The sequence below is a fragment of the Ptiloglossa arizonensis genome, chromosome 2 (genome assembly GCF_051014685.1).
Source record: "Ptiloglossa arizonensis isolate GNS036 chromosome 2, iyPtiAriz1_principal, whole genome shotgun sequence".
In the NCBI taxonomy this organism is placed as follows: Eukaryota; Metazoa; Arthropoda; class Insecta; order Hymenoptera; family Colletidae; genus Ptiloglossa; species Ptiloglossa arizonensis.
In genome coordinates, this window is record NC_135049.1 from 21,195,042 (window position 1) to 21,217,754 (window position 22,713).

The 22,713-nt window shown below is 33.0% G+C and overlaps 6 protein-coding genes across 14 annotated transcripts; 4 read left to right on the plus strand and 2 right to left on the minus strand.

Annotated features, from left to right (window-relative positions):
- The first annotated feature begins 106 nt into the window (after nucleotides 1–106).
- LOC143154976 (uncharacterized) lies at nucleotides 107–2,915 on the plus strand. 2 transcript variants are annotated; one of them, XM_076327130.1, is made up of 5 exons: nucleotides 107–222; nucleotides 443–928; nucleotides 1,032–1,737; nucleotides 1,834–2,061; nucleotides 2,347–2,915. In XM_076327130.1, exons 2-4 carry the CDS (start codon nucleotides 457–459, stop codon nucleotides 2,042–2,044), a joined length of 1,389 nt encoding a protein of 462 aa, XP_076183245.1. In that variant the 5' UTR covers nucleotides 107–222; nucleotides 443–456; the 3' UTR covers nucleotides 2,045–2,061; nucleotides 2,347–2,915. The 2 variants fall into 2 exon arrangements, with proteins under 2 accessions (XP_076183245.1, XP_076183244.1); XM_076327129.1 differs by having other exon boundaries at nucleotides 149–297.
- Nucleotides 2,305–6,306, minus strand: D12 (YEATS domain containing 2 homolog D12). 2 transcript variants are annotated; one of them, XM_076327124.1, is made up of 5 exons: nucleotides 5,883–6,306; nucleotides 5,011–5,629; nucleotides 2,922–4,935; nucleotides 2,765–2,838; nucleotides 2,305–2,625 (listed from the first exon to the last, which is right to left on the minus strand). In XM_076327124.1, exons 1-5 carry the CDS (start codon nucleotides 5,965–5,967, stop codon nucleotides 2,508–2,510), a joined length of 2,910 nt encoding a protein of 969 aa, XP_076183239.1. In that variant the 5' UTR covers nucleotides 5,968–6,306; the 3' UTR covers nucleotides 2,305–2,507. The 2 variants fall into 2 exon arrangements, with proteins under 2 accessions (XP_076183239.1, XP_076183238.1); XM_076327123.1 differs by having other exon boundaries at nucleotides 2,922–5,629.
- An 822-nt stretch (nucleotides 6,307–7,128) lies between these two features.
- On the plus strand, nucleotides 7,129–12,441 carry Duba (Deubiquitinating enzyme A). Of its 3 annotated transcripts, XM_076327127.1 has the most exons (13): nucleotides 7,129–7,186; nucleotides 7,711–8,031; nucleotides 8,132–8,224; nucleotides 8,539–8,630; nucleotides 8,955–9,082; nucleotides 9,235–9,383; nucleotides 9,486–9,641; nucleotides 9,717–9,873; nucleotides 9,964–10,175; nucleotides 10,240–10,359; nucleotides 10,436–10,591; nucleotides 10,657–10,843; nucleotides 11,003–12,441. In XM_076327127.1, exons 2-13 carry the CDS (start codon nucleotides 7,894–7,896, stop codon nucleotides 11,146–11,148), a joined length of 1,734 nt encoding a protein of 577 aa, XP_076183242.1. In that variant the 5' UTR covers nucleotides 7,129–7,186; nucleotides 7,711–7,893; the 3' UTR covers nucleotides 11,149–12,441. The 3 variants fall into 3 exon arrangements, with proteins under 3 accessions (XP_076183242.1, XP_076183243.1, XP_076183241.1); XM_076327126.1 differs by lacking the exon at nucleotides 7,129–7,186 and having other exon boundaries at nucleotides 7,233–8,031; XM_076327128.1 differs by lacking the exons at nucleotides 7,129–7,186; nucleotides 10,436–10,591 and having other exon boundaries at nucleotides 7,230–8,031.
- Nucleotides 12,442–12,565: 124 nt separating this feature from the next.
- Nucleotides 12,566–16,049, plus strand: LOC143154977 (serine/threonine-protein kinase Nek5). 2 transcript variants are annotated; one of them, XM_076327131.1, is made up of 6 exons: nucleotides 12,566–13,114; nucleotides 13,171–13,261; nucleotides 14,239–14,406; nucleotides 14,486–14,646; nucleotides 14,726–14,882; nucleotides 15,131–16,049. In XM_076327131.1, the coding sequence occupies exons 1-6, from the start codon at nucleotides 13,056–13,058 to the stop codon at nucleotides 15,416–15,418; spliced, it is 924 nt and encodes a 307-aa protein (XP_076183246.1). In that variant the 5' UTR covers nucleotides 12,566–13,055; the 3' UTR covers nucleotides 15,419–16,049. The 2 variants fall into 2 exon arrangements, with proteins under 2 accessions (XP_076183246.1, XP_076183247.1); XM_076327132.1 differs by lacking the exon at nucleotides 13,171–13,261.
- Nucleotides 16,050–16,073: 24 nt separating this feature from the next.
- LOC143154978 (MAM and LDL-receptor class A domain-containing protein 1) lies at nucleotides 16,074–20,479 on the plus strand. Of its 3 annotated transcripts, XM_076327134.1 has the most exons (11): nucleotides 16,074–16,477; nucleotides 16,637–16,834; nucleotides 17,171–17,528; nucleotides 17,753–17,929; nucleotides 18,000–18,426; nucleotides 18,642–18,986; nucleotides 19,049–19,270; nucleotides 19,352–19,743; nucleotides 19,818–19,983; nucleotides 20,053–20,094; nucleotides 20,203–20,479. In XM_076327134.1, exons 1-10 carry the CDS (start codon nucleotides 16,074–16,076, stop codon nucleotides 20,091–20,093), a joined length of 2,730 nt encoding a protein of 909 aa, XP_076183249.1. In that variant the 3' UTR covers nucleotide 20,094; nucleotides 20,203–20,479. The 3 variants fall into 3 exon arrangements, with proteins under 3 accessions (XP_076183249.1, XP_076183248.1, XP_076183250.1); XM_076327133.1 differs by having other exon boundaries at nucleotides 20,053–20,479; XM_076327135.1 differs by having other exon boundaries at nucleotides 16,265–16,477; nucleotides 16,669–16,834; nucleotides 20,053–20,479.
- LOC143154980 (rRNA methyltransferase 3, mitochondrial) lies at nucleotides 19,757–21,982 on the minus strand. 2 transcript variants are annotated; one of them, XM_076327137.1, is made up of 5 exons: nucleotides 21,521–21,982; nucleotides 21,188–21,426; nucleotides 20,968–21,120; nucleotides 20,544–20,845; nucleotides 19,757–20,064 (listed from the first exon to the last, which is right to left on the minus strand). In XM_076327137.1, the coding sequence occupies exons 1-5, from the start codon at nucleotides 21,829–21,831 to the stop codon at nucleotides 20,047–20,049; spliced, it is 1,023 nt and encodes a 340-aa protein (XP_076183252.1). In that variant the 5' UTR covers nucleotides 21,832–21,982; the 3' UTR covers nucleotides 19,757–20,046. The 2 variants fall into 2 exon arrangements, with proteins under 2 accessions (XP_076183252.1, XP_076183251.1); XM_076327136.1 differs by having other exon boundaries at nucleotides 19,757–20,845.
- Nucleotides 21,983–22,713: the final 731 nt, after the last annotated feature.

Genomic DNA, 22,713 nt, shown 5'->3' on the forward strand with positions numbered 1-22,713 from the left:
TGCTACTAGCTAATAATGATAAGCTCTATTTTTGTTGGTAGTACTGAATTTAAGATTAAGGAATAGACCAGTTAGTAAACAATAATATAAACATCAAACTGTACGTTGAAGGACCGGGAGTTTTCGTAAATACATGTAATATTTTGTATTCAAAAAACTTCGCCTCTAGTATTTATTACAGTGAAATATAGCTGTTTACTTAACCTGCTTTTTTTCTAAAAGGTAAATCACGGTTCTTGTTAAATTGCACTTTATCTTATGAGAAATCTTGCAGGCGTATCTATTGACAAATTTAAGGTAATTCATTCACAAAGTTAGTTTGTATATTTTTTTTATATTCTAGTAGTGAAACAAATGATTTTTGTATTGCACAACCTTTACTCTTAAGAAAAAGTATTGGTCATTATTGTTTTATAAATGCTAACTTTGTAATATTTTTTAGAGAAATATATTATAATGGCTGAAGAAAATACTGAAATCTGTGGATTCTTAGATGTTAAATATCTTGGTGGTAAATATAAAGTTCATAAAGTGAGAAAGAGGACTTTAGCTCCTTGGAAGGTTTGGAAAAGACATTGGTGTTCTATAAAAAAACTAGGCCCTGGTTTGGGTGTCAAAGTACAACTTGATTATGGCATCAGTAACGGTGGTACTACATCACCAAATGACAGAGATAATTCAGTAATAATACCATTAGATGCTATTATTTGTCGAACCCAGTCTAGATCTAAACAGTTTGCCTTTGGTATATTTCCTACCAAAGAAAGAAAACCTATGTTGTACTTGGCTGGTAATTCAGAGACAGAATCACAACGATGGATGGCAAATATCAGACAGTTGTTAAGACCCAGAAGACACAGATTTGCACCAGGATCCTATAGTATATCTGTGATTGATAATGCACATTCTAAAGCATCAGGATTCACTGGTATTTGAATGTTTGATTATTCAAAAAGCATATATTGACGTCTATTTATTAATACTCAATGTATACCTTAAGCATATTTCTAATTGTTACTATAATCATGCAGGGCTATATGGTGATTTAGTAGCCAGTACAATAGGAATCTGTGTAAAAGATGTTTATACAGGTGAAATAGTACATAATCTTGAGTGGAAAGAAGTTAATCACTTTCACCTAATTACAATAGGTCGACCAGAAGATGTTAAATGTATTTGTGTAATTCATACAACTAAAGAATTCCATAATGGAGTTGGCGAGCTTCATATATTTTGTTTAGAAGCTGGTAAATTACTACAAGATTTGGTGACTCAGGGTCGTGGTCCAAAAAATAAAATTAATCGAAGACCATTAAGTTTAAGTGAGGGTGATCTTAGAATATCAACCCGTGAAGAAATGCAGCGAAATTATCCAATAGTAAATGAAAAAATGGAATTCAGAACAATAAGCAAAAACAGAGAAAGTAATATACCATATGAAGAAATGAATTCTAAAATCCATAGCAAAATAACAGAAAATGTTTATCAACCAGAACCAGCTAGTGTTCCAAATATTAGTGACAATTTAGATTTGCCCAATTTTCCTCATAATAGAAGGATTTCAGACATATCAATAGCTTCTGGAATTTATGAGGAAATTAAAGATGAGATGGATAATAGTAAAGCAACTACTTCACATTTTTGTATGGATAAATTATTTCATAATCATCAATCAGAAGAACCACCACCTTTACCTCCACGACAAAGATGTGCCTCAGAATCCATGAAGGGTACCAGGTTTGTACTTACAACTAGTAATGATTAATATTTATATAGTTTTACATCATATTTATTAATATGAAATATACAACATATTTGCTTAATGGTTTTAAGGTCACAAGATATTCTGATTTCTGAACATAACATTGTGTCTGTAACATCTACACGAAATTCTGTGTTAGGTGAAGGAAATGCTTTTGCATTAGAGAAAATAATGGACAACTGTAATTATGTTCCTATGTCACCTCGATTAAAAGATATTACTCTACACCAACTACAAACACAGGCATCTTTGCAAGAAAATGACTATGTTATCATGCGATGAACAATCCAACAGAACCAGTGAGCAAGTTTTTTTTGAAAAACAAACTGATATTCAATATCTAATATATGACCTCTTTTCTCGGTCTTATTATTTTTTTTAATTTACATGTAATGTATTTGAAAAAAAGTATCGTTTTTTATTTTCAAATGTAGATATGCAAAACAGTAAAAGACGAAATGCAATTGGAATTAGTTTAATTAGATATAGAGATAACAGAGAAGGGGTTACCTAATAGTTCAGTATTAAAAAATGCTTAAATGTCTATGCGTACAAAATTTTATATACTTTATTCAAACTTACAGATTTGTACATGTGCGAGGCTTGCGTTTTCGGAATGGTACTGGAGCATATTATTAAAAAAGAAGTATATTGCTCGAGTTTTAAATATGGCAGCAATTATTTTTTTAATTTAAATATTTTCTTAATTGTACCAAAATTTTTATTTTTTTTATATATTTTTCACTTAATCCATAGTTGTTAGTCGATACTTCGATCCTAATCCTTGATTCGTAAAGATATCGAATTCTTCACGATTTAAGAGAGCTCCACGTACGTCGTCCAAAACGATTATCTTCGGATATCTACAAATTAAACAAAAAAGACTGTCACGATTCCGTGATATAATATTTATATTGACATCTATGGTATGATAAATAATTATGAATTTCATACAAAATATATACACATATAAGTATCTTACATAAAAAAAGAAGTATTTACCCATTATCACTACATCTTTCCCAAGCTTTTGCTAAAGACATTCTAACCAAATCGTCAATAAGACATTCAACAGACTGAAAAAAAACATACATTTTAAAGTATTTTTACTAGGGTACTCAAGGGAACTAGGCAAAAGTAAATCCATAATATGTCTTACTCGCATTATCATTCGACTAGCTGCACAATCTATCACATTAGGTTGAATTTCTTCAGAAGTCAGTTTAACACCAATCTCTTGTGCAGTTTCACAAACAAAATCATGAAGCGGCGCCAATTTTTCCTCCATTTCTAATACCATGATCTTTGTATTTAGAAATCTTTTATTTACCCTGTTTTTTTTTACATCCTTCTTTTTATTTTTCAGTGGAATTTCATCATTTACAATATCAATATCGCTATCAAGATCATTAGACTGTTGTAAATTAAAATGAAACAACTGATCATTTGATCGATCTGGGCAGATTTGAAGCCATTTACAGAAACTGTCAGGCTCAGTACATGTAGAAATACTTTTAATAATTGAGGAATCAAATAAATTTTTTTGTTGCTTTATTGACTGAATGCCAAAGTTAGAACAAAAAGGCACATAACCATGTAATCGTGCCCAAATCATTATTTCTTTAACAGTCCACAATTCTTCCTCTAGAAATAATTTCTTTTTCAAAAGACATTGTACCATCCTTGCCCGGCCCCATTCGCAAGCATTTCGTTTTGCAACACTATACTCAAAGAATTCTTCCTCGCTTGCACAGGCATAAGGATGGAGTTGTCTGTAATCTGAATCAGAAGCATCTCCAGTTACCATAGGCATTCTTCTAACAATAAATCGCAGTAGACCTTGAATGTTTGAAACTTTTGCAGTTTCAATCGCTCGGAAAACATCGTCATAAAATTCCTTTCTGTTTTGAAACTTGTGCTTGTCCTTGCCCAAAGTGATTTTTTGCCGCGATTGTAACTTTAATTCCTTTGGTTCTTCCAAATTGTTAATTTTTAGTGCATATTCTTCAGAATCTAATTCTTTTTGTAAATTAAAAAGGTGATCATTTTGCAAATTTCTTCTTTCAGCTATCTTCAACGCTGGTATATTGGAATTTATGTTTAGAAGAACACTTCTAGAAAGTTGAAGCTTTCCTTGTTGTACTTCTGTTCCATTTAGATTTGAACCTGAAGATTTTTTTAGCAAACTAATACCACGGGAAGCAGTTAAATTTATTTTCGATTTCGTTGGATTATTATTAAATTTACGAGTATGATCATCATTGCGCGGCATTGCAATATCTATAGATATAGTTTTCTTGTTTTGCAAAACTAAAACGTGTTTGTTTGATGATTCAAATAATGGTGGAATGGAAATTTCTAAAGGACGAAGATTTGATTGAATTTTGGTACATGATAATGGAAGTGCTTTCGTCTTCTTTATGTTAAGTTCATTTGACAATGAAGGTGCAACTGAATTTGTGTCTTCATTTATTTTTATACTACTTAAATCTCTATTCATGGAAGGTTCAATCACTGTTAAGATATTATTTTGAATCACTGCTTCTTTATCTTTTTCCTGTTTAGTCTCTTTAGAAACTTCTTTTATTGATAAATCTATTAATTCTGATGGGCTTGATGAGTGATCAATCGTTAAATTTTCTTTAAAACTACTTGAATATTTTGAGCCACAATAATCATGATCAAGATCAATATAAAATCGCACTTGCTCGATATTTATTAAATTTTCGTCAAATTCGCTATTCTGTGGAGATTCTTGTTTAATGTTTACATCAAAATTATTATTTGTTGAACCCATTAATTCAGTTTCACTATTTGTGAAATGAAATGTGGAATTAAAATGTTCATCGTTTTCTATTTTTATTTTGCCACTATCGTCAGAATTCATTTTCATTTGTGATTTGGTCTCGTTAAAAGACTGAACAATGCTTTTGTCGATGTTTCGTTTCGAATTTCGAGGATCCGCGTAAATCCATACATCAACAAGTGTCTCAGATCCTAAAGTTTGCAGACCAGTATAAGTGCGGTCTAACTTCAAATGATGTATTATATCCATTGGTTTATTGAGTGCACTTTTAAAATGTAATTGTACTCTTAGCGGGAATTCGCCCCAACCGCGTCTCGAGAGGCAAAATGGTGGTGCTGTAACTTCCACAACATCGTTAGGTCTGTAGCTGGGATGTAAAAAGAATCTAACTTTACTAACAAAATCATCAATATCAGGATTCTCTTTATTTCCTCGAACATACATTGTCCACTTGTGACTAGCTGCATCCTCTCTCCATTCTGGAGGAATCCATTTTGAAATATTTCCAATAATTATACGTTTCCTAACTTTATGTCTAACGCCTCTTGATGGACATGGAGGTTCAGGGATTCCACTCTTTGGAGGAATATATCGGGGTATCTTTTTTGGACGTGGTTCCTCATCAGTTTCATTGCTTCGTTTTTCTAAGCGATAGATTTCAGAGGCCTTTTCTTCTAACTTTTCTGATTTTAATGCAGTACAATCAATAGTATTTAAAAGAGGTTTTGAAAATATTTGTGATATAGAGAAATAATGTTCATTGTTCGATGTTGTCGCTGATGTAGAAACTAATGAACTATTACATATTTTTGGTGATTTACCAATTAACTGTTTTATTGCAGGATGAATTTGAGTTTGTTTTGTTTCTCCACTTTGTGAATTTTGACATTGCTTGCGATTATAAAAATCAGCAACTATGACATAACGTAAAAGATGTAAAGCTTTTGATGCTCTGTGTAATCTCTCTTGTATTTCTAGAACTTCTTTCTCTTTTGCATTTATTTCTTGAGAAAATTCCCTTTCTATGATTGCTGTTATCTTTTTTGCAGTATTGCTTCGTGCTGAAAATAAAATAAAAATTAATTAAAGTGACATACCATGTTGTACTATTAAATTTTTAATTTTCTTTGTTCAATGGAATATTTAGCAACAATTTTGGTACACAACGAAATACTATACAACATTTTACTAATAGTGCAAGTAGAAAAATGTTATATTCATAGACTTTGGTTAGTAATATACCAACAGGTTAAATACAGTACTTTGAAAGTTTAAATAAAACATTATGTATATTTATTACAATTTTAATATTACCATTTTCTTCGTAAATTCGCTGATGCTTTTCATTATTCGCAACGGACGGCCCGTAGTCGGGATCTTGATCTTTTAAGGCACTCATTTACCATGCTCGATTTTGAACGTAAAATTCAACGAAATAATGTTACAAAGGTATTTCATTATTAAGAGACAACGCTTTGTATATATTTAGAAAGTATATGTCTATCATTAATAATGTTAATATTTTACAATAATACTTGTTAACATTTAAATACCGAACATGTGCTCCACATTTTGTTTTGAAACACTTCGTTCAAAGAATTACAGTTCTAGATTTTAATATGATACTTTGTAAATGAACACTAAAGATTATATTTTTCACTAAAAAATATTCCAGCCAACACGGAATTCATTAAATATCTAAGGATGGCTGTCATATGTGAAATTACTACATGCATGGTAGTACAGTTACGAATACTAAATATATATAGAGTGTTACTCACATGAAGGGTTACAAACTGGTTTTTCAGAAAGTGTATGACAACATTCATGTGGGACACCTTGTATATCTGCTGCTACCTAGATATTGTCCATATCTAGGGATGGCAACGATGTGTCGATATGTTAAAAACGTCGATGTTTCCTGTCGATACATATTTACTATTGATGTTACAAATCGATCTATCGAAGCTATCAATGTTTTTTAATGAATTTGAAATTCAGGATTTCCCATCGATTGGTTTTTATAAAATTAACAGATCTTTAATACTATTAAAGCATATTGTACAAAGGTAGGTATGCTGACTGTGCTAAGATTTGAATAAACTACTTCTTTTTGTTCAAATCTTCAGCGAAATTTGTTTGAAATTTAGAAAGAAATAAAACCTATCTACCCTAATTTATTCAATTTAGTACAAAACTATTTCTTGCCAGCTTCACTTGTACTGGCGGAAAAATTATTTTTCAAAACCAAATTTACACTAAACCAATAAAGAAATCGTTTATCTGAAACAGTGCTACAGAAAATAGTAATTTTAGACAGTTTATCTGATAAAGATTAGGATTAATAAAATATGATTAATTAAACTTATAGCCAAAAACGTAATTGAAGTTCTTGGAAATTTAATAATTTCAAACAAATTAAATTAAAGTATTGACTAACATCGATGACTGTTGGTCGATGACACATACATCGATACATCGATGTTTATTCATTTTTTACCATCTCTATCTATATCTATCTCGGACGTCCCTGAAGTTTCGAGAGCTCTGTGATAACATATGTGAAGTATGTTATCAGTATTGTGTATTACCTAAAGTTGGTAACCTAGTAATAACAGGTGTGTTTCATAGTAAAAAGAAGTGCAACAAACTTTTACCATTATAAAGTGTCTCATTTTGTTGACAAATTCGTTTAAAACGAGACAAAGTGTATGACAAAAAATTGGACGAAGAGGAATGTTTAAAACTTTTAGCTTTAATTGTTTTAAAAATTTGTCTTACAAGTTTGCTTTTAATTGATTAAAACACGCTGTATTGTTCATTGATTCGACGTTAAAATTCATAAAAACATGTTAACCTACATAATTTATATCTATTAAAGGAAGAAGTAAACATTTCATGCAGGGATTTTGACGATATAGATTAGGGACAATATTTTGCGATAGATTGGCACCATGAGCAGCCTGGTAGTGTGTGCAAGTGTAGTCATGGCTGTCTGACAAAACATTCGGAATAACAAGAATTAATGTAGTAGTTGGTTATCAAATGTATTATGTTGTATTTCTTACGAAATGTAACATTGTCCCAATTCAAATTTCGTGGAGTTTATTAGTAACATAGTGACTCTGGAATTTCATTCAAGTTCACGTACATCAACACACTTCGTGGATATAATTGGGAAAATAGTAAATAAGCGGATAGCGATTGCAGTGAGGAAGGAAGTAAGGGGTTCAAGGTGCGGTGAGTGAGAGACTGTGAAGTTCTCTTCTGAAATCTTGTCGAACGAGCGTCGCGTCTAACGACCACCGACGATCGATTACGCAAGATGACCATTCTGTCGAAGAAGAAGACGAACGCCTCGAAAGATAGACGAGAAGGAGGCAGCACTTCCGAAGTCGATGTTCACGGAGTGCAAAACGAGCATGGCTCTGGATCCATCGCACTACCTAATAGTCCATATCAGGTGAATGAATAATCTCCTCTTTGCAACTATGATACTAGCACGATATTTGCATAGTAGTTGCAAGAGCGAACCTTAAACGACCTTTTGCGAACCGTGACAGGTACGTGCAGCGAACGGTTTCGCGGTCGATCTCCATGGGGTTCAAACCGATCACGGATCTGGTTCTATCGTTCTTACGGGTACCTCGTATGAGGTAAGAAATTTATAAAATAGTGTTTCTTTATGTGTTTTGTTTTCACCCATCCTAAGGATTTATGTTATTTGTACTCTATTTTTTGTGTTGTATGATTTAGTTTTGAAAAAATTTGTCTTGTGCTCTTTATAAAATAATAAAATAGTAACTACATTTTAGAATTATCTCCTTTTTCGCAAAAGACTATTTATAGAAAAGATATATTTGCTCAAGAGATAGAAATACATTGAAATTGAATAATTGTAGATTGTTATGAGTTATAAGCATGTACTATAGTATATGCGAAACTTGATTGATACGTACTTATATTATAGACTAGTGTTGATCGGAGGGAAGATAAACACTTTGAAGAAGGAAGCGGTCCAAGTCATGGCAAACGTCACAGACAGCGAGCAAGTCCACATAGGTACTTAATTCACATAAAATGCCAAGTGTGTGGTTATTTTTTAATATTTATCTACTTTGAAATGAAAGATGCTTAGAGGGTTTTGCTGAAAAATATTTTGGTGAGAAACAGCAAATATGTAGTATTTTATAGAAACATACATATTTATATTATGTGAGCATATTATTCTTGTTGATAAGATTGTTTTTCTAATTTCATCGTACATTTGTATGCATATTAAGTTCAGTGTATTAAAGCTTACATTCTTTAATTATTTCCACTGTTATTAAACAACATTAATAAATTAAATTTTCATATATTGTAAATAAAATTATCACTTTTCAGTGGATGCATTGGAAGAAATTCACGTTCTAAACGTGAGAGAGAAAGGGACAGGGGTCGAGATAGAGAGAGGGAAAGAGAACGCGAAAGACAGGCTACACCACCCACTGCATCGTGCAGCGGCCTACAAGGTTTACATTTATAATTACATTTATAAAATACACAAAAACAATTGTTATTGAAAACCTTCCATAGTCTAAACTTTTGTTATAAGAAGTACTTTTCAATAAAAAAAAATAAAGAATTTTTGTTAAAAAAATAATAAATGATATAACTTGTTTAGCTTCAAATGCTGGTGTAATAACCAACAATCGAATGGCTATTGTTGGGGCTGCTGCAAATTTAGAACACGAATTAGCTAATGGTTACAATAGTGGAGACGAATATACTGGCAGAACTGGTAATAACCTGACATTGGCTGAATGGCAAGAGGTTGGTTTATTTAATTTTACATTGTTAGTTAAAAGTTTCAGAGTCAGGTATTTGATTGTATTGATATTTAACAATGTAAATATATGGTTCTTTTTAATTTAGCGGGATAGGTGGTTTGAAAAGCGAATGCGCAAAATGGGATTTATTGTCAAAAAAATGGGTGAAGATGGGGCATGTCTGTTTAGAGCTGTTGCAGATCAAGTTTATGGTGACCAAGAAATGCATGGTGTAGTGCGGAAGCATTGCATGGATTATATTGTAAGTACTTATTACAAGGATAATTCAAGCTGTTACTTCAAAACAAATTCATTTCATGTATGAATTACTTTCTAGGCTTCGAATCAAGAGTTTTTTTCTCACTTCGTAGCAGAAGATTTTAGCACATATGTAGATAGAAAACGACAAGAATATGTTCATGGAAATCATATAGAAATGCAAGCAATGTCTGAAATGTATAATCGTAGCATTCAATTGTATTGTTACAGTACTGGTATGCATTAACCTATCTTAATTCTATTTCCATGCACAAGATGACTCTTTTTCATCATATAGTAATATTTATTTTTGTAATTTTACACAGAACCTATCAATATCTTCCATACAATGGTTGAAAGTGATAATGAACCAATACGATTGTCTTATCAACGTGGTAGTCATTATAATAGCCTAGTAGATCCATATAAAGCTACCGTCGGTGTTGGACTTGGTCTACCATCGTACAATCCTGGTTCTGCAGATCGGCAACTTATATCTGATGCAGTTCGTCAGAGCGAAGAGTTACACATTGAACAGGTACAAAAATTAAGATTTGGATTAATTTAATTTCTTTCATGAACAAGAAAACTTTTTTGCACAGACGATGCTGGAAGATAAAATAAAAGCAACAGACTGGGAAGCAACAAATGAAGCCATAGAGGAACAAGTTGCCAGAGAAAGTTATTTGCAATGGCTAAGAGATAATGAAATGCGAAAAGCGGTAAGTTATGGATAATTTTAGTTCACTTTCCGACACTAGTTATATTAAAACATTGACTCGTGCTTTTCGAATAAAGCGATCAGCTAGTAGTAGCAGTACAAGTACGGTGACGAGTGCGCAGCACAGTCACACGCATTTTCATCCTCATGGAGGTCGTGGACAACAACGTAGTCACACTTCTTCTCCAACCACGACCCAAACTAGCCAAGACACTTTACGTAATTCTCCGAAGGTCCGTTTTGTATTGGTCAAATGTTGATAAGTTTTAAGAATTTTGTGTTCTATGAATAATTTCAGGTAAACGATTCGGTAAGGTACAACAAAAGGTCACCCCAGCATCAGTCAACCCAAGGATCTACTATATCTCATCTCACCTCGGACTTTGAATCTAAAATTCCTCAAGAACCAATGCCTGGCAGTAGTAAAGAAGTTCACGCATCACCAGATATTTCGTTGTTTAATCGTCTTCCGCCAGAAGTGTTCGGTATGTATTTGATGACCATTTTTATTAAATCAAGAATATAATTATATTTAAAGTAATGATAGAGAAATTTAGTAATAATTACTAATACAATTATTGTATGTTTAGAATGAAAAGCATATTTACTATACAAGAAAACTAAGCACTTTTACCTGTAATTAGGTTTGACTGATTGGGAGGACAGTGATATACTCTCAAAAGTTTTGGCAACTTCGCAACAGGAATACCTGGACAGCTTAAAACAATCACGGAGTTCCACATCCTCCGGAAATGATACTAACAATATATTAGATTCCAGTAACAGTTAATTCTTAAAATCACTATTGATAATGTTCAAAGAAATACTGAAGCAAAAGTATATGCATTTATATGCAGCGTTTGTCATAGGATGTGATATATCCGGAAAATAGGATAGCTCTAAATAAAAAATGAAGCAATTCTTAGTGTCAACACATGATCACTAATTACTAAAAGTCATTGATGATTATGTCGAATGTATGCCTAATAAACTTAATTACTCTCAACAAATCATATTACATCGATTTCTACTGCTATTGTATACACAGTTAGATTTGAATTTAGGCTATATACCGAGTATCCAAAGAAATGGTTCGATTGTGACTTCATAAAGCATTATTATGAAACAGTTGGAAAGTTTAGAATATTATTTAATAAAGGAGTTAGCAAATCAAATATTTTATAAGAATAGGAAAGTGTTTAAGTTTATTAACGATGTATTCATTTTCCACTGTTAGTAAGTCAAGATATGATTAGCGACAATGATCACGTAAAAACATCAAGAATTGTTTTATTTTTAGTTCAAATATTTGTCATTCGACAAATACAGTGCATCTTATGGGACACTCTGTATATATTGTATCATCTAATTCTGCATTGCACTAGGGTATAAGGTGGTTTGCTTTTTTCATTGGAGTAGATGTTATGCAGTGAGCATAATCATCGTTCGATTCCATTTCGGGATTGTCGATGTGTGCATTGGTACTCTAAAATAGTACATACATCGCTCTCGCTGCACCTTTCGAACACCAGAGTAGCTATATTTTTTTTTTTGTCCGCAGTGTTTCACCTTACCATGGTCGAGATGTTTTGTACAATCGATTGTGAATTAACGAAAAGCAGTCCCCCTTTTTCCTCATTGTCATGGACATTATTCATCTGTACTAAATCCTCTGCGTGTTCTTGGATTCGACGTTTATTGTCGCGAACTATGCAATCCAATCGGGTCAACTGCGTAATTGTAACATTTTTTCGTGGTACAATATGGTACTTCTAAACGCTTTAGAAAAAATCTTTATTGCGTTATTTGTAAAAAAAGACAAATAAAACTACTACGACGTAAGTTAAAGCCCGATTTTCCCTCCCCTTTTGCGTATACCTTTATTAGGTAAAAATTGGAGTTGCACATTACTTTGAAAGACCCGTTAAAATGCGAACTCAAAGATACGTATAGGGTGTTTGTTAAGATATAAATTTTATGAATATTAAGTAGTATTAAAACAATACTTTATAAATTATGAACTAGAATTATGTGTTTTGTAAACACCTTTTATGAGTAATAAATCCGCGATCCATGCACAATACATTCCCAAAATGTGCACAGATTGAATTTGTGAGTTTCAAGTGCTAAATAATTTAAAACAACATTAATGTTGTATGAAAATATAAGTATAGATAGCCTCAATTATCTACTGTTTTTAAAAGTGCCGAATCTTAATATATTTTTTTATCTTTATTAGTGATTCCAGATGATTTTTCTATATTCTTATTTGTTTAGTATAGTAACTATCAAATTCAATTATAAATGAAGGAAAATGTTTGTAATTACTGCTTAAAACATTTATGAAATTATTACAAAGCATTTGTATTTTGTCAATTGCTTATTTGTAATAGCGCGCCATTATTTGTCAAATCCGGCAAATCAGTATTTAATTATTTTTATCATGTTATAGTTTGCGAAAATCGAAAGAATTTAATTGATTGTTTTATTTAAATGTGTTACCAAATTTTAGTAATAGAATTAATGAATATACATTTAATAATACATTTTTGGCGTGTCGAGGACATTGAAAATTGGAATGTCATAGTTTGGGATGTTTGTATCGTTACACCATCATAACATCCGTTAGTATTCAATAATTATTTGCGTTCGTGAGCTTATGTTGTGATCTGTTATACGCAGAAATTTTTGTGAAAAATGTCGATGCATATAAATGATTATGTATTCGAAACATTGTTAGAACGAGGCACTTTCGGGTGCGTATTTAGATTAAGTTTTGTGTTTTAGTTTCTTTATTATTCATTACTTTTAGATCCGTTTATCTAGTACGAAGAAAAAAAGACTCTAAGCCGTTCGTCGTGAAAAAACAAGTTCTTAATACTATAAATGCTTTGCCCTTCAAGGTGAACAAATTTAATAAAACCGGGCAATTCGTATTATTATTTAAAATATACTATCATAAAAGTATTTATATTCCCCCACGGAATATCTTTTTATAAAAGTGCATTTCTACAGTGTATCACACTACCGGATGTTCTTTTCGTTTGTTTACTTGAGAATCTTTGATTATGTGATTCTCTCATTGTCAGTTAATTGTAAAGCGTTATTTTAATACCATTTTCTATTACTTATTATTTTCATTAATGATTCAGCAGGTTTAGAATCATTATGGATGTTAATTATACAAGGTGTTCCGTATAAAATGAAAATTGTTTTCTCCGATACTATTAAATATTTCCCATATTTTAAAGTCCATAACGATGGATTCTTTTGTGCAATAAACAGAATACTGTTAACGCATTTTAGGGCGGTAAAAGACGGCGGAACGACAGCATCTCCATATTTTTTAATTGTACACATTTTCATTCTCGAATAACATTCGGCAAATTCGATGAAATTTGTTTAAAATATTTGACTGTTTACCTTGCCAGGTTCGGTTACATAAACGATTCTAATAAATTTCAAACTACGGAAAGAATTTTATCGTAATTTTTAATATTCGGAGGAAACAATTCGCAACACTTTACACGGGGCCGATAGAAATTAATAGTAGTCAATTTGTTGTTAAACTATTCTTTATACAAAATAATTAATTTTAATTTATAAATGTACATATGTGGGTTGAAGGAGTTTGAGGTGGTTGTTAAAATTTCACAGTGAAAAGTATATTTTTTAAAATAAAATAACGAACATTTTGAAATATTTAGAAATTAAATGCATTTGCTGTTGAACAGTAACACCTTCTACCCTCGTATATTTTATTTATTTTACAAATTTTTTAATTAAAAAGATCTATATATCAGGGAAATTCAAAATTCTGTAATTTATTTACGCGTTTGTTCTATCGAATCCTTGACGAAATATACATATCGGTGTACAGAATATATTAGGAGAAATACAATGTTTGCATATGCTGCGACATCCTAACATAGTGGCTTATTATGGTGCTTGGATGGAAGACAATCATAGTTACATTCTTATGGAATTTGCGACACGATGTACTTTAAAAGATTTGTTAGAGAAGCGCCAGTCGCCACTCAAGGAAGAAGTAAGTTGAAATTGAGCTCTCCTCAAGAGCCAAATACATTTCAATTTCAAAGTCAAGGTAAATTTTACATCCTGTACAGGATGCACTATATATGTTCTCGCAAATCGTTCTGGGTGTTCAACACATACACTTTAAGAAGATTCTTCATCGGGATTTAAAGCCAGAAAACATCATGTTAACCGGAACTCATGGTAATATCGTTAAAATTGGCGATTTCGGCGTTTCCAAGAATTTTCAAGAGTACGATTTAATATAAGCGACATAATATTTCGTAGATGCGATTTATAACTAATTTTTAACGGGATGACAATCATTGCAGATTAAAAGATTCATCGGTTGCGTGTCGAGCTGGATCATTTTATTACATGGCTCCGGAAATGTTGAACGGGCAACCTTATGATCTTAAATGTGATGTGTGGAGCATGGGAATCATTCTTTATGAGATGGTAACAAAAAGACATCCCTTTCCTGGCACGGTAAATTATTTTTATTTTAAGTATTCATAATTCCTGTTACGAAATTCTTTAAAGTTTTTGTCTTGGTACCATTATTTTAATTATTTAAGTCAGTGTTGTTCGCGCGTAATATGAATTACAATACAATGTGAATAAATATTCTAAGTTCCCTCCATTTTGATAGCCTAAGGGCCCTAAGACTTGAAGAAATGTACATTGCTGTCTTTCATGTCTCTAAAGTAAAATCATCCGAATCGTATCGTTTTCAGACTTTGACAGAAATCATGGAAATGACTTGCAATGGAGAACCACGACCTTTTCGTAAACCGACATCACCGGCTATCGTTAATCTAATATCAAAAATGCTGAGGAAACATCCGCTTTTTCGGCCAAAAACAGATCAACTAGTCCTTTGCCCTTATCTCGTGCCTTTTGTTGTTCTAACATATTTAAATTTGGGTCGAGTTTATTGTACAGCGAAACAAGACAATGGCAATTTCGGTCCGGAAATGTTTTTAAAGTTTCTAAAACCTTGCGGGAGCCGTAAACAATTTTAATTTAATTACTCGTCGGTGAACATTGTGTTTTGTGAATTAGTTAACTTCTTCGAATATATTCAATTAATTATTAACATCCGGCTCACCTATATGTAGTCAAAACAAAACTAAACATCGATACAATTATTACAATTCCCTATCTCGATGGAATAGCTTGACGAACGGTTATCGAACTCGGCCTCTGTACTGAATAATTTAAAAGGGGGGGTCAAAGCGTAACGACAGGAAGTAAAGACCGGAACTGCGGAATACTCGTTTTATTTCATCACGTGCATACCTCTCGAAAACCGTTCAGTCTGTATTTTAGTTGGAAGAACATCACCCTTCCGCGCGTGTCGAAGTTGCGATAACTGTATTACTAAGTTCTGTAAAGTTTACAAAGGTTCGCCAAACGCTGTGTGAAACGCATCTACCGTATAATCAACACTTGGTTAATTATTATTGTAAAACTCAAAAGTTATAACTATAAATCCAAACTTTTAATCATCTTAAAAATGAAACGAATAACACGCGTTGTCGCACACGATTAAGTCGATGTTTCGGCTGATAAAAAGTTAGGACAATCTTCATGGATATTTTATTATTTTACGAATGTGTTTATGTTGTATCCAAATTAAGAATTTTATCTCTATAACAGAACTTACAGACCCTAAATATGTGGTTGATTTTATTAATCTGTCATTATTTTTACTGGCTCTCATGGGCTAATCCATGGCGTCCTTTTAATCCGATTCTCGGAGAGCAAATAGATCTCGTTGGGCCGATAAATGAAAGTTTCATTCCTAATTGGACCAAGAGCATCGAAAACGACGAGACCAAAGACACGATCGATAGTCCTGACTCAAACGATGCATTCAATTCGACACAAATGCCTTTCAATTCCATCGATCGCGATCGCGAACCCTTGGACGAAGTAGAACGCATTGAACCCAGACATTGGCCAGTTAGACCGGATGTATTGTACACCCGAAGTGCTGTTCCGTCCACTACGGAGATCTCGTTTCCAAGAAATCCACTTAATCCTCCCACACTTGCTCAAAAGGACCCATCAACCCAGAGGTGAAAGGCTCCGAAATGTTCAACGTAATTCCGTAGCGACATCGTTTACAAATTTAATATATTCAAAAGATCACCAATATACCTTTATGGTGTGATTACAACTGTTTTGAGTATCATGAGTTTACTGCAGCGTTTCTGTAAGATTTCTTATTCTCTAAGATACCCCTCAGTGACAGCACCACTCCCTACAGCATCCGTGGACGAAGTCTTCTGCGACTTTGGATCATTTCCGACTCAAACGCTTTGCGATTGGCAGAACGGTGATGACGCGTTGGACTGGATAGCTGGTACCGGCATGGGTACGAACTGGATGGGTGGTCCTCCGAGCGACTATACAACTAGTACCATGGAAGGAGGGTATGTCCATTTTTCAAATATCTTCTTACAACTATGTTAAGATTTACAGGATGTTTTGGAAGTAGATGACCGAACTATAAGAGCGTATTCCACTCAACGTAAGGATGAAAAAAAGTATTATGAAAACTGGATCCAGAAACGTTTCTCTTTTCTTCCTATAAAAATTTCTTGTTTGTAACTGAACTTGATCGGTTCACTAAAGAAATTGTTGGAAATGATTTCCTTCCGCAGCAATGTATGCCTCTGATAATCGTTTCACGGAATGTCGAATACCTTCAACAATTTACAGAATATTTCGAATTTAACTAAAACGAGTTCGTTATTACATGGAACTAGATATGCTTTTTTGGAGACATCACAATTACCGTTAAAAGATGGCAAAGTGAAAACCTTGGGAGGATTACTGCACAGTCCTCAGTTAGGTAGTACCGGAGTAGCCGGAACTTGCATCATGTTCAAATACACCATGGACGGTCTGAGTATCGCTGGTCTAAAGGTTTTGCTGCACGTGGGTGCGGACGAGTATTCTATCAAGAAGGAGCAAACCGAAGAAATTACTCCCGAAAACGCTACGATACCATCCTGCAAACCACTGGAAGTTTTTAACGAGCGTGTCATTTGGAACGCTCAGTATTACACCCTAGGTCTTTGGCAGCAAGTGCAAATGCTGTATACTTATCCTGTATTACATTCGGTAATTACATTTTCAAGTAATTATCATTATACACTGACTCATTACCAATACCATCAATGTAAACATCTAACAAAATTTAAACAATATGCATCAGACTGACACGTCTAAATTAGTCTCTTTCTCGTACACTTATTCTTTTTATCAGAATAATTATAAGTCGTTAATTAACACAAATAAATATTATTGTTCTCGAAAAAATTATAACATCAAATATTTGTCATTAGCTGATCATCGAGGGAATTCCTGTAGACCCCACTGATCCAGCGCGTCTGTATAGAGGATATATAGCCGTAGATGACATAGATTTGCAGCCCGGTACTTCATGCGTAGGTTTTTGTAATTTCGCAAGTGGATTTTGTGACTGGAGCAACGACGCAGAGGATGATTTCGACTGGACAATTGTAAGTTACAAGTATCAATGATTGCATATTATAAATATCTACGAGATTTTGCTAATATCAAATGCTGTAGAGTCGAGGAAGTGGAAACCCAACAACTGGACCAGCAACAGACAGCTCCAGCGATCGTTCAGCGGCTGGAGGATATGCTTACATAGACTCCTCGTTTCCACGTAGACCAGGAGACAGAGCTAGACTCCTTAGCACGACTTTCCCTGCGCCAAGTGCCGATACACCTATGTGTATGCACTTCTGGTTTCATATGTTTGGCGCTGGAATTGGTACCCTGAAGCTTTTTTTACGCCACTTCCGTAGTCTGGATGCGCCACTACAGGAGATTTGGAGCTTAAATGGGAACGCTGGAAATACGTGGTTCATCGCTCAAATTACAATCAGCTCTCTCGATGATTTTCAACTTGCCTTCGAAGCTTCCGTGGGAAATACAGGAATGGGAGACATCGCTATTGACGACATCTCTTTCACGCAAGGCTCCTGCCCTGGTGAACATTTTTTCAATTGTCTTGACTGTCTTATTTGAAAATAAACACTCCCCAACAGGGACTTTTATCTGCAATATCCACTGGACGATCCTTGTTGAGTTTGCCGTACAAAATACAAATCTCTCCTTGAGATACTGTACAAGAATCACAGTGGATATTCAAGTTAGGAAAAATGTTTTTATTTGTTGAACATTAATCAATACGTTTTTTAATAGTCTCGCCTCAAGTTGCCGCCCCGACTCCCCGCGACTGCACTTTCGAAGTAGATGAGTGTGATTGGATCAATTCTCGAGATCCGGATCGGGTTGAATGGGAGAGGGTATCTATTCAAGCATTGAGCCCGAGGAATCAACGAAAACCATACACTAATGGATATGCGATCAACCGAAGGAACGAGTATTTCCTTGGTTTGGGTCGCCCAAGAGGAGGGCCCCGATCATCGGGAGGCGGTACAGCGCAGCTCGTCAGTCGAGAAATGAAAGGCACTGACGAGCCTCTTTGCGTTACTTTTTGGTACTTTATATTCGAGTCTTTTATCGACTCTACAGGGCCAAGTCTAGGTTTGTATATTATAATTTCTTTTGTTTACTTTAAGTTCTCTAATGACATGTTAAATTTAAAGGAGTGCTTCGCGTGTCTATACAAACAAGCGGAGAATCCTCGTCGGAATCTAGACCAATCTGGCAGCTATACAATAACCAAGGACCTACCTGGAATTATGCACAGATCAATATAAATGAGAGAAAAGACTTTAATGTTGTATTCGAAGGTACTTGGGGTCCTAATCGTGCTAGCGGTAGTATTGGTATTGACGATATTTCTTTCTATACCGGTAATTGTACCGGTAAGTTGTAAAATATTAACGCTTTGACTGTTAATAAAAGATATGCGAGTTAATGAAGTTACATTCTTAATAATGTATTAGTGAAACCGATAAGTGCATCGGTAAGAGCGGAGGATTGCAGCTTTGAGAAAGGATTGTGTGGTTGGGAAAACATTACTTCGTCAGACAACGAGCGTGCGGTCACCTGGCAGCGTGCGTTTCTTGCTCATCGTCCAGCACAGTTATTAGACAAGACCTTTGGAGCCACTGGTGACTTCGTATTTTTCGACATATTTACAACAAATAAAAAATCGACGGATGTACGTTTGCGATCTCCGATAATACAAACATCGCCCGATGAAGAATCCGTTTGTTTTACTTTTTGGTTTGCCGCCTTTGGAGTTGAAGAATCTACCACTTTACAAGTTATTAAGGCAAATATCGAAGATGAACAAAATGATGAAAACGAAAGTAATGGAAATCAGGAACAACCCGTAAGAGTTAGACAAAAATTCTTTATTTTAAGATCATCGAGTATAGAACTTTATTCCGAGATTATCTGTTTTAGTTGTGGTCTTTAACGGCGAAAGGATTTAATAACCCAAGACCTGTATGGACAGCCGCACAAGTTACTATGGATGCTCGCGTACCCTATCATCTTATTTTAAGAGGGAGTGCCAGTAACGGAGGTTTTGCCATTGATGATATAAAATTTCAGCCCCAAAGTTGTGCAAGTAAGATTTTTTTAGGAAACATATTACATAAGCATCAATGATACATACTCCTTTTCTTGAATTTTATAGTTCGACCAGTTGCTGCTCAACCCATTAATAATGAAAGTTAAGGTAGTGGTATTGCATAAATTAAGAATTTAATTTAAAAATTAGAAATAAACTATTTTACAAAAATAACACAAAATTATCTTATTCTATATCAAACTTTAAAATTGTTAGGTTTCTGTAATATTTATTTAAGAACACAAGACAGAGATTTATTTATGAAAACGCTCAATATGTAAAGAAGAAGCTTATTAAAGCTCATACAGTCGTTTTATTATTTGTCTCTTCATTTCAAAAGTAACAATGCCAAGAGCCACTCCTGTATTTAAACTGTCAACTTTGTTTTCTAAAGGTATGTGAATACGAATACCTTTTCGTTCCTTTAATAATTGATATGAATTTAAACTCAAACCTTCAGTTTCTCCACTTAAGACAAGTACATTTTCTTTTGTTGTATAATCTACAGTATAGTATGGAACAATAGGTAGGTTCAACAAAAATTTTTCCATCATTACCTTATTAGTTGGAATTATTGATGATACATTTTTTTTTTCATTCATCTTACTATCGTCGATGTTAATATTTGCTTTAATTTTTTCTGGATTGATATTGAACATGCTTGTACTAGTTTTAGGTATATTATTACTATATTTTCCTTTAAAATCATTACCAAAGTTACTATCTGCCAAAAAGATATTTGAGTCTTCACTAATTAGCGATGGAATCTCATCCCATAATGGAAATGAATGAATAGGCAGTCGAAAATGAGCTCCAGCCGCAGATCTGACAACTTTTGGATTCCATGGATCAACACAACCTAAATAAGAAGATAATAAAAAGAATATGCAAAATACAATAATTCATTTATGTAATCGATTTTATGCAAGTAATTTGTTAAAGTAGATACAATTTTATAATTTCAATTTTGTGACTTGGTACCTTTTATTAAAATTAATTTTTCACAGCCTACACCTGCTGCAGCTCTTATAATTGATCCTAAATTTCCTGGATCCCTGACATTATCACATATAATAGTAAGTGGTATTGATTCATTAATAGAAACATTACTTATATCAGGAGTTTCAAAGATTCCTATATCAAGAATGTAAATAACAGTATACAAAAAATTATATTATATATTATAACAATATATCAATACCTATTAATCCAGAAGGAGAAGTTAAGTTGGACCACAGTTGAATTGTTTTGTACGGAACTTTAAGTAGTTTTACATTTTCAGATAGTTTTAATGACTCTATATCAGATGGATTATTAAATAATATTGTAGTTAATACTACACCAGCTTCGAGCGCATCTTTAATTAATCTATATCCTTCTAAAACTATCTGACCATTTTTTTCTCTTCTTTTCCGAGTCTTAATTTGAGTCATTAAAGATCTAAATCAAAATAATATATGGACCTCTGTGAATTCTATGAATGATTTCATTTATTTAAAAATAAATTATTTGGTATTATAAAAGGAGAACCTACGATGCAATTTTATCATTTTTCTCAAGAACCATATAACCTGATATTTTTTTGGTTGTGGGAGTGTTTTTAGATGCTCTCAATGGTTTTCTTTTTCTCGATTTCTCTGGAAAAGTCTTATTACTTTGAATAATTTTTTCTTTGGTTGTATCCTCGGTATCAAAAAGTTCATCTTCGTTCACAATAGCAACCGGCTTTCGACTAGACCACCTTGTATATGTTCGTGTTACATTTAGCTTTATATCAATTGTTTGAAGGTTTCTTAAACATTGAAGTGGATAAAAAGTTCTATGCACAATGTTAGAAAAGATCATCTTTGTTGCATTTCAATGTAACAATGTCTGTTTTTACAATTTGTATAGTAGTCGTTAAATAGTTTAAATGTATATTTCACTAGAACGTCTCATACAAAATTGTTGCTTAAACGACATTTAATTGTATTAACCAAACAATATACACGCGTTGTTACACTTGTTGTTACTTGAATAATATGATTAAAAGTTTGTGAAGTCAATGAAATTCTAGAATAAAATTTTAAGCCGTGGGTGTCGCCACTTGTCAGCTATAATTGTGCAGTTAGTTTCCTATAGGTACAAGTTTTATGTTCATTCTTAATCGTTTCATACAATTTTTATCCGATTCATTAATAAAATTGAATTATATATTAAAATTAGTTGGTCATTTAATAATACAGTCTGTTCATTAACTGGATTATATTTAAAAATATTGCAGCAAAACTTCGTTATTTTAGAGTGAAGAATGAGAAATTGAAAAATTTGTAATATTTATGAATTTAAAGTAATTTTTACAATAATTTATTCTTTATACGCTGAGATATGATATATACTTTATTATCAGATTTTACGAATACGTGTATACAGTTAATACATTTTATATTGTTTCGATATTTTTAATTATTTTCATTACTTTTCTTTTTGTATTTTATTTTTTAAAATACAGAGTCGTTTTATAAACACTAATGGTAAAGTTATCGATACCAGTAAAACACTAAGACTAGTAAAGCAATTTTATTATTGTCAAGAGTCATAATTAAATGATTATTTAAAAATTATATTACAAATTCGTAACAAATATGTTTTAAGCACATTGTATGAAAATTAAAGTTTCTACACTAAAATCAGTTCTATAAATAGAGATCAACCAACCATTTAAATATTAAGTACAGATAAAATAGT